Source organism: Sceloporus undulatus, chromosome 2, assembly GCF_019175285.1.
Source record: "Sceloporus undulatus isolate JIND9_A2432 ecotype Alabama chromosome 2, SceUnd_v1.1, whole genome shotgun sequence".
In the NCBI taxonomy this organism is placed as follows: Eukaryota; Metazoa; Chordata; class Lepidosauria; order Squamata; family Phrynosomatidae; genus Sceloporus; species Sceloporus undulatus.
Window position 1 is genome coordinate 158322654 of NC_056523.1, and position 10876 is coordinate 158333529.

The following is a 10876-nucleotide window of genomic DNA, read 5'->3' on the forward strand; positions in this document are numbered from 1 at the left end:
GATGTGTTTAGTACAGAAGTTGGTAAAACACCATCACCACAGATGGGATACAACTGCACCTCACCATTGCTTAAGCTTGCTATAGCTGATGGGACTTTTCAGTTGATTAACATCTGGAGGCCCATGTTTTGCCTGTTCTGATTTAGGCCAAACACTGGACCCAGCTATGCATATTTGAAAAATCTCTTCTGCAGGCAACTAGGTTCAAGTCACGGCCACAAGAGGTGTTTTCTACCTCAGGATCCAGTCCTACATAGGCAACGAGTCTGTCCAATATAATATGGAGACAAGCTTCCACTGTGGAAGGGAAGGGCACATAAACATGGAATAACAATTTTGAAACTATTTTGCTGCATGGACAACATGGCCACCCTTGGGTATTTTGAAACTAGTACTGCTACTGAAAATTTCTATTCCAGATTTAGGGTTGTGCTCGATCAGGCAGAAAACATACTAATTCTAAGGAATGTCTACAATATGCAAACAGCCCATGTACCAGCCAGTTCCCCCACTCCCCCTTTTACAAGGGAAGAGAGTGAGAAGACATTCCAGCATCCTGAACTGGCAGCTTATTCAACAGCACTCCCTACTGGCCACTTTGCAGAAATACAACCAAAGCTACCAATGTATATGAGAAAAAACATGCTTTACATACAAGGATTAAATGTCTATCCACCAGTGGATAGGTTAAGCACTTACTGATGTATATTTGTTTGTTAGCCACATGCAAGAAACATCCTATAAGTGTAAGTATCAAGGGAATGTGGTCTGCATGCCAGCAGTCTAGGAAGCCATCTTTCTGTTCCAGCTTCACATACATCATACAGTACATCAAAGACTCACTCAAAAAGTAAAAATACATTCTTATGCCATGATAAGGATTTTAGGACAAGGATAGGGAACTGTAGCCCTCCAGATGTTTTCAACTGCACCTCCCATTTACTAACCGTACTGGCTAGGGCTGATGGAAGATGTACATCTGGAGGGCCACAGATACCCACTCCTACTTTAAGTATACAAGAGTAAATCACTACCAAATGAAGTAAGCTTTCAACAGAGACAGGGATACTAACCAGTCAGTCAGTTGCAACTGAGTATAATTCGGGGAACGACACTAGGAAACCTGTGGCTCTGCTGATGTTGTGGGACTCCAACTCCCATGACTGATGCTCAGGGACACTTGCCCATGCTTGTTACAGGCTTGTGGGTACATGCAAATAATTTTCCTGCCAATTTCATATCCCCAGCTTTTGAAGACTAGACATCTCCTACTCCAAAGAAAGAAGGCATGCTTGTGAGGCAGTATTGCTTAAAAGCTTAAGTTCCCAAAGTGGGGAGTTCACTTTTGTATTCAGTTGTCCTTTACTGTGACGCCCCCCCCCCCAAAAAAAGCGTATACTCGCTGCAAACTGAACAACTACTGTCCAATCTTTCAAGCTCCCATTTTGCTGCATATAAGCATCTCATTTCAAACTCATATACTTATATCTTTCAAAGGATCATGACACTGAAGGTTGTGGTCATAATTAAATGAACTCAATTAACTCTCAAAATTGATAATGTCAGGTGCTTTTTTTCCCCATGTAAGTTCTCATTGAATGGAAATTTCCATTGTGGTAAGCATGTGGAATTTTTCTACACCTATCTTAAAGTAAATTGCATTCCAGAAGACAGCCATATGTATGAGAGCACAGCTGAAATTCTTTTAGTACATGTTTGGGAGGAAAATTCTATTGGAATAAGTAGGACTGCAAATCAGACATGTGTAGACTGGGCTGGGAGATTATAATGGTCTCCAATGTATTTGAAAATAATTTGATATCCAGTCCTACAACTTAACTAAGTCAATCCCTTCCCTGTGCCAACTGATGACCAATAAATTAAAAAAAAAACCTTTCAAAATGGAATTTATCAAGTTATACCTCCAAAGACATATTGTTCCACTCCCTCCAGCTTTGGCGGGCCACCTAATTTGATTATGCAGCATGGCTGGCCTTGCTTTCTCCCATTCCTTTCCCCTCATCTGAAATCACAATAAAGCAAGAAGTTCATCTAATACACTGATTTTTGTTTACTTACATTAAATACATCGGTAAATCAGCAGTTGAATTCTGTTACCATGATTGTTATTTTAAATGCAATGTAAGAGCTTTCTCAAAAGCGCAAAAAACCCAAAACAAACAAACAAACAAAAAACAACCCTGATCAGAAAAGGGAAATAAAGCAGAAGAAAAAGTATGTATTTGTTTTAAGAAAAAGCTGCAGTGTCTTCACTTGGTCCAGGAACTAGCCAGGAAGCACAGGGGAAAAGAGTTTCTGTGCAGTAACGAAAAGCATGGGGGGGGGGTGTTGTCATTTAAATACAAAATTATGCTTGCTGTGTCATGAGCTGAGGTCAATACAGCAACACAGTTTTGTTGGCAGGGGGGAGGCATACTTATTACCTGTTCCTATGTTCTCCTAGATAAGGAAACATGACCAATTATATGCACAAAGCAGTACACAGAACTATCAGTGAAGAAAGCTTTACAGTGAAAACAATGGAAGCCTCAAGACTCCATTGCCGGATTCTCCCGCCAACAGATCTCAGCCCTGACACAGCTGTGGGTTTTAGAATTTGAAACAAATATGGGAAAGTCCTAGGGCTTCCTAAGACAATCTAGTCTTCAGCATCCTTGACAGCTCCTTAAATTGCATGCACAAAGGTGGAGGAGAGTTACCACTATACCCACAGGGTAACAAGAGGCAGAAATTTATAGCATATGTCACTTACAGTCAAATCAATTTTGATGTATTCTTCCTAAGTTTTGAGGAAACAGCTAAGTCTGGCTTCTTCTTAGATACTTACCACTAGACACCCATTTCAAAGGCAGCACAATAAATTCCAACAGCAGTGTAAGAATGAGCAGTATAACTGTATGGATGTAAGGATGGATAAAAACAACACTTAAGTCCTTAGTGCAAGCACTGAGTGGGTGGGCATCAGTATTTAAATTATACTGATGGATGGGAACAGGTAAATAAGCACAAGCCTATAGAAAGTACAGGTGAAAATATGTGCAAAATTAAGAGTGCTTATAACTGTGCTTGGAAAAACAATGGGAAAGAATGTGTTTGTGTGTATGGCCCATTTCATGCCCTGATACAAAAGCGTTCACACTGGAAATGTAAAGGGAGCAGAGATCAGAATACAACCAAGATTGATCATATAAGTGATGCTCATATTGACAGTAAACCATCTTACAGCACCAATGAGTCATTTCATTTTAGAAACTGAACTCATGTGAGAGGCTTTTAAACAGTAAGAATGCTGGAGGGATAGGGGTCAGATGAATTCATCACAGACCCTGTGAAGGCCACTGTTCGGATTAAGATTCACTCCTTCCAAAGACACTGGACCATTACTAGCTGTTCAAAGAGCAAGTTGCAGGTAAGATGGTAGCATGCATAGCCTTACAGATCAGCACTATCTACAACTAAGTTTAAAAAGCTATTACTTTGCTTAGCTAATTGCAAGGGAGTAAAAATCCCCCCAACCCCTACCCCGCCTTTTTTTACACACATATTTGTGCTGTACTATTTACAGAGTAAACTGTAAAAGGGCTAGGTATATTTAATACAAACAGTTCTTGCGTTTAGACAGCCCTTGGGATCTGGGAAATGAACTGAGGGGTCTTGAAGTCTGGCAGGTGGGGCTGCTCCATCACTCCACCTACCACCTCTCAATAATGTTATATAGGACAAGAAGTAGATTTCACAAGGGCATGGGAAAGAGTCAAGGCAAGCTGGGTGCTCCCTGGCATGGAAAGGGTATAGAAAGTACAGTACTGGTCCTCCTACTAACACCTCTTATCTAGCATGCTGTCTTGTTTCTCATTCTATTGCACCATCAGCCCCGTAGTGCAAAACCTTTAAAATCTGCAATAATCACCAGGAAAAGGCTTTTCAAATGCTCTGCTAAGGATGCAAGGGCATTTATCCTTTTGGCAACTCAGAACAACCTTCTACAAAACAGACACTGTTGTGCATACAGTGTGTTATTGCCACATGAGAGCTGAACCAATATAACCTATCAAAATGGAAACTGCGACAGGTTCCTCTGCTGTACTCCAAGAAAATGAAGAGAACTTAGTCACCCTTGCACATTCTTGTTTCAGACTGCTGGTCATACCTGTTAAGCAAAGAACTGAATAGGCCTAAAAGGACTCTGATAACTTTAGTGCAACCTACACATAATCATCTGAATGTTAACATAACAGAAAAAGACACACAACAGACTTTTCATAACACCACTCGTGCCAGTAAGACTGACCCTCAAATGAGTCTCCTGTACCTCAACAACTGACCTGACCAAGAAAACTTCTAAAGCAACCAACAAGTGCCATCCAAGGGTTTGGAGAACCTGTTCCTCATATTCTGTATTCACAGATACATGATTCTTCTACTTGTGCCACTGAGTCCTATGGCCACACTGATATCAAAGCAAGCAAAACACTAGCTAGAGTTCAGATACAATTTCCCTCTCCAACCCAGCCATAAAAGGCTGCCCTGGAAAAAGATAATGAAGGACACTGCAGCTTTTCTGAACATTGGAAACAAATGAAATTTTAAAAAATGAATTCTGAGAGGACTCCCACAAAAATTTCGCATTTTCTGAGGCAACTTGTTAACCTTGCTCTTAAAAATAAATCTACAAGAATTATGTTCCCCCTCACTTGTGATCCTCCCCCACCACATTGAATAAAACAAAGAGGTGGAGGTGAAGAGAAGGTGAATGTTACAGGACCAAGAACACAGATTTTATCAGAGCAAAGACAGACTAGGGGGAGAGGGAATGGAGGGAGAAAGGAATATTATCTGGAAGAAAACAGAGCAGGGGAATCCAAGTAGGTAGGTAGCTATTTGCACCTATAATACAAAGTGAAGAAGAGTTTGTTTTTGGAAGTTAAGTCCCCGATCGGTCTATCTCCACTTTTCCTTGGGGTGGTGGTAACAGACGTCTGGTTGTGGTTTCTGAAGCATTAGAAGTGCAGTTAAACGGAGCTCTCTGGAGAAGGAAGAAAGGGGGCGGCTTCCAAGTGTGCCAATGCTGTTACTGAAGGTGAGGTGTGGTGGAGTGGGGTGGGAATGGAGGTTATATCTTATCTCTCGCCGGCTGCTTTAATGCCACTGCTTAGTTGCTACAACACTGGCTCTTGTTCTGCTGGGACTGCTCATGAAGGTCCACACCTCGATTCCGACCCATGGCACTGCCTGTGCTCTGGGGCTCACTCTTTGGCAGCTTCTTAGCTAGAGAGGGAGAATATATGTGTTAGTGAAAGACAATAACTGTTTCTTCATTTAGTCCCAAATCAGATTTAATCAACAGGAGTAAAATTAATGTAACAAGAGAACGTGGAATACTCAAAGAAATAGACCTACCCAACATCCAACGATATTACATGCTACTCTTCTGTTGTTAGCCTTCCAGTAGCAAGTTAGAAACTAATTTCAGAGGGCATTTGTGGCTTCTTTGACCTGGTGAACCGGGACTGTTTTTTACCTGCTAGTTTTTATTTATTTTAGCACTGTGTTTATGTCATGAAACTCATACATTCATTTAATTAAATTATTCATATAGCACTTTTCAGCCCGCAAAAGAGCTCCTAGGCACTCTATGACATTAAAACAACAGTTAACCAATTTAAACAGTTAATATTGGAACCAATAAGGTCAATGGGGAACTTCTGATAGACTGGATGCTAGCCACCTTAGGGCCAAATTAGGCTGCTAAGAGGGAGAGTTTCCCTTCCTTTGCCCTGAAGACATACAGTCCTTTAGAATCTTTAAAAATGTTATCTGGCATGACATTGCTCCACACTGGATAGAAAGCACAACAATTTTGGCCTTTATATTATAGACACAGCTATGCTCTCATTTTAATGAATATTAGGGATTCATAGGAGAAAGCCAGAACTCCAAGGCAATTTGGACAAACTAAGCTGCATCAGCAGTATTCTTAGCTCTTTCCCCAAGTGACTGCTATATGACAACAAATATAACAGGAGTAGCATTTTCCAGGCACAGTCCAGCCAAGCCCTTCAAAAGGTACTCAAGGCTCACTCCAGCTTCCATTCTGTCAATATATCTGCATAGAATGTCACAGGTGAGTCTCAGTTCCTACAAGCCTTTCTTAGAAGGCCAATATTTGAAGATTGCCTATTAATGTCTGAAAAGGTATGTCAAGGAAAGCCTAGAAGACTACAGCTGTTCTACAAAATGAAAAACTTCCAGGAATATTTCTATTCCTTTCAATCATATGTACCAGGACAAGCTAGAAGGGAACTTACCCTCATATTATCTCTAATCCCTGGTTATACAGCAGTAATTAATGACAGCAAGAATCTACAGAACTCAGTACCACTGTGATGTGAAACAAAGGCCCTATACAGTCAGGCCAAAATAAAGCTGCTTCAGGTCACTTTGGAAGTATGGTGTTTCAATGATGCATGCGTCCTAAAAGTCTGGAAGCTGCACCAAAGCTGCACTTCAGTCCTTAGGAGTGGCTTTGGTCCGGCTTGTGGACTCTTAGGATGCATGGATCATTTAAACAGCATACCTCCAAAGTGACTCGAAGCAGCTTTATTTTGGCCAGTCTGTATCAGGCCAGACACACAAACTTTTTCAGAGCCAGTGCCCCACAGCTAATGTCTTAGAGTCAAGTTACCTATTGCCAGGAAGAGATCATTAACATTCATTGCTGTCTTGGCCGATGTCTCCATAAACAATAGACTGTTGTCATCTGCATAAGCCTGGGCTTCCTGCAAAAGAATAAAAGACAGACATAGAAGCTAGATTTCAGTCACGATTCCTCATTCTGGATAAGGCAGTATAAACTAGGCAGATGGGCATGCTCAGTTTCTACATTCTAACTACAATAAAGTACCCCAAGATTGAAGTATCCTGTAGGAAGAAGAGTGGGACTGTGGAATTGGGAGGGGAGAACATATTCCACTTGATAGCAACAACCTACTAAGGTTAAAGTAAGTTAGCTAAAAACAGAAGACAACTCTAGCCTGATCATACAGTCAGTGACAGGTAAGCAAGTATAAGTGGAGGTCACAGCAAGTGCAAGTTCCCAAAGCTAATGTTTTGGGAGTCTTGACAAAGCACATTGGTGAATGAGCTGCAATAACTACGTTACACTCACGATTCTGTGTTTACAAAGAATATGAAACTGTCTTATTAATGCTGTCATACTGAACCATGAACGTGGCTGCTTAAAAATCTAGATGAACCATTTTCCTTTAACAGGGCAAATTCTGGATACAGTCTTCATTCCACACAGATGCATCCACATTAAAAGTTTCATGAGCTATATAAATAAAGTTTAATAATAATAATAATAATAATAATAATAATAATGCATTTTAACTAGCCTCTCAGCAAACCTCTCAAGCTACCTCCTTTAGAAGATGAGACTTACATACTTTTCTTGGGTCTAGATTTTCCCTTTTTGCTCAGAGAGCAATCCTCACCCTCTTTCCCAAACTATTTCATATTTTCACAATTTCATATTCTACAAACTCCTACCTATATAATGTATTTATGTGAACTGTGATTCTTCTCAGCAAAGAACATGCAGCTTCTTTGACACAGATTATCCACCTCCTGGGTGTAATCCATTTCCCTTTCAGTCAGATATCATGCTAATATTACAGCATGACATAAAGGATATTTTTATTATGATACATTAACAATGTTACCATTCTTTTTTCTTCTTCTATGCATTTGTTGAATTGTCACAGCTTTTCTTGTTAAGCTTTATGAAGTATGATGCAAAACAGAACAAAGGCTGTGTTTGCACCATTCACTGGTAGAAGTTTCCTCAATTTTCAAACACCATAACTGTTGGAGGCCATAGCTCACTGGTAGAGAACATAACTTAACATGCACAAAGTCACAGGATCAAACACTGGCATGTCTGTTAAAAGTTTGACATGTCTTTTTCAACCATATTTATGACCAGCTTCAGTTCAAAGTACCTGGCTGGATCACCACTGTTTTGAATTAGCTTAATCTAACTATGGTCAGCCTTTTCCCTAGCTACATGAAATAACAATGGTCATGTAGAACAACTGTTTAAGCCGTACATTCCAGTTGGTCAGACTAGGAAAATTCCAGTTTCTTTTCATCTAGTGAGCGAGAAGAAAACTCTTAAGTGTGGAAACATTTAATCTGATAAGACTGTAGAAAACAAATGGGGGAAAGCATAGCCTTCCAGATGTTGAACAGCACCCTTTCTCCTCACTTTTGACTATTCTACCTAGGGCTGACTAGAACTGTAGTTCAGCATTACATAGAGAGCCACATGGACTCGCTCCCTCTGCTGCAGAACCCACAAAACTGAGGAGAATTCCTGCTGTCTAGAAGGATAGTCAAAGCATTTGAGAAATGCTACTCACTTCGTATTCTACCATACGCTTGTTGGCAAGATCAGCCTTATTTCCCGCTAAGGCTATAACAATGTTTGGGCTAGCTTGCCGCTGAAGTTCTTTCACCCATGTTTTTGCTCGTGCAAATGTTTCCTGGAAAAGAAAAAAGAAAAAAAAAACCAAAAAACAGGAGTGACAGGACAGGCAATTCAACATGCTGTCTACTACCAACTTGCTCACGCTGTAGCGGTACACCAAAATAAAGGCTTTTTCCATCCATGGAAAGATTTATTTATTGGGACTGTCAATTTCTCAAAGATTTAAAGAACAGCTTTTCTGGATCAAACCAAAGGTCTATTTAGTTTAGCAGGTCATGAAGTCAGTACCCCTCTCCCACTGTTGCTTCCAGGAGCTAACAGAAAAGGGCACACTGCCTCTGTAATGAACCATTGCATATAACAATCCTGATGATAACTGTTGGTATACCTATCTTCCACAAACTTGTTCAAGCTTCTTTTAAAGCCAACAAAGCTTGTGACAAAGAAATCTACATTTCCATCTATATTTGTCAAAAAGAAGCTTTTCTCCATTATAGAGAACATCACTGATACACAGTTTATAGACAAAAGTATCCTTGATAATCCATAATGAGTAGCTAGTCTCAGGATGAAACTGAATTGGTGAAAAAGTTCAGGCTTCCTGTATTCTATTCTCAATGTTTCAGTTTATTTGATTTCCATCAGATGATAACAAATACATCACACTATGTACAGTTGTGAAGTTCAGTATCATAAGATACAGTGATAGCTACCACAACTTAACTGGTGATGAATAACCAACATCATCTGTTTAGGCAAAGGGAGAGTTTGCTGTGCCATCTTGCAACAGAATGGCTCACCTGTGGGACTCTTATGCCAATGAGCATTACCCTTTGACTTTCTAGGTGGTCATGGGGACAGGTACATTGTCACAGAAGATAAAGCAAAATGGCCACCCCTTTAGGGAAGCCACTTTGAAATATAAGAGTGAGGACCTCACAGACAGGTCTATCAAGGGCTACTCAACACAACAGACTAGTTCAACAGGAGCCCTGGTGGTGCAGTGGTTGAATGCCTGTACTGCAGCCACTCACTCAAAACCATAAGGTTGCGAGTTCAAGACCAGCAAAAGGGCTCAAGCTCGACTCAGGCTTGCATCCTTCCGAGGTCGCTAAAATGAGTACCCAGACTGTTGAGGGCAAATTAACTTACAGTTGTAAACTGCTTAGACACTGCTTAGGTGGTATGAAGCAGTATATAAATGAAGCTTGTTTGTTATGATGCACTACTGCCAAAGCCAGCAACTCTGAGTAACAGATCCTGGGGAAGAAAAGCCAGAGGGTGCTGTTGTACTTGTTTCCTGTTTAAGGATTACCTACAGGCAAGTACAGGTTGCTTACCTGTAACGGTGTTTCTTCGAGTGGTCATCTGCGAATACATACAAATGGGTTTCACTGCGCCTGCGCAGTGCTGCTCGGAACCTACTGGAATCACTGTGCAGAGCTCACTCTGCACAAATTGCAACTTTTTGGCGGTAACTCCGCCCACCCGTTATAAGGCCCCTGCCTTCCCGCTCTTTCCCCAGTTCCGCAATTTTTCCGCCAAGCAGGCGATGGAAAGAGAGCCAATGTGAGCAGGACACTGAGGGGACGGACGGGTGGGATTTGTATGTATTCGCAGATGACCACTCGAAGAAACACCGTTACAGGTAAGCAACCTGTACTTCTTCTTCGTGGTCTCTGCGAATCATACAAATGGGTTTAGACTGACAAGCTAAGGTATGAGGCGGAGGGAGTGTCCTGAAACCAAAGCTATGGTAAACCAAAGGTATATTTATTACAATAAACACCTTGAACCACAAAAGGAGTCAGTCTTTTTGTTCATGCACAGATCAAATAGCAATAACTTTGCTAAACCTGAGAAGGGAACCGAGGTCATGCAAGACCGATCCCATAAGAGTTGTGCAAATCAACATTCAACAGTGTAACAGTGTAAACTGTATAATACAAAAAACATCAGTAGTGCAACTAATGCAACCCTGAGACTAACACAGCCCTCCCGAAAGCTGCGTCTCGGATGGCCCTGGTGTCCAACCTATAGTGCTTAATAAAGGTTAGAGGTTGGGACCAAACAGCTGCCTTGCAGACATCCTCCAGAGGGATCCCAGACAGGAATGCGGAGGATGCTGCCATAGCCCTTGTGGAGTGTGACCGAACCCTGCCAGGGAGAGGTTTGCCCAGAAGTTCATAGCAGAGGTGGATGGTGCTAGCCACCCATTTGGAAAACCTCTGCGTAGACACGGGCAACCCCTTCTTTGGTTCCGAGTAGCATTGAAAAAGTCTCTCGGACCGACTGGAGGCAGCAGTTCTGTCCAGGTAAAACGCGAGCGCCCTCCTGACATCAAGAGAGTGCAAGCGTCGCTCT

The 10876-nt window shown here is 41.4% G+C and overlaps 1 protein-coding gene across 2 annotated transcripts in view; it reads right to left on the reverse strand.

Annotated features, from left to right (window-relative positions):
* Window positions 1-2051: 2051 nt before the first annotated feature.
* Window positions 2052-10876, reverse strand: part of RAB5B (RAB5B, member RAS oncogene family) — a 35251-nt gene continuing 26426 nt past the window's right edge. For both annotated transcript variants that reach the window (XM_042449504.1, XM_042449503.1), the window contains exons 4-6: window positions 8445-8567; window positions 6707-6800; window positions 2052-5289 (exon numbers count right to left, since the gene is read on the reverse strand). In XM_042449504.1, the coding sequence (XP_042305438.1) occupies window positions 5174-5289; window positions 6707-6800; window positions 8445-8567 (333 nt within the window). In that variant the 3' untranslated portion in view covers window positions 2052-5173. The remainder of the gene's footprint in view (window positions 5290-6706; window positions 6801-8444; window positions 8568-10876) is intronic.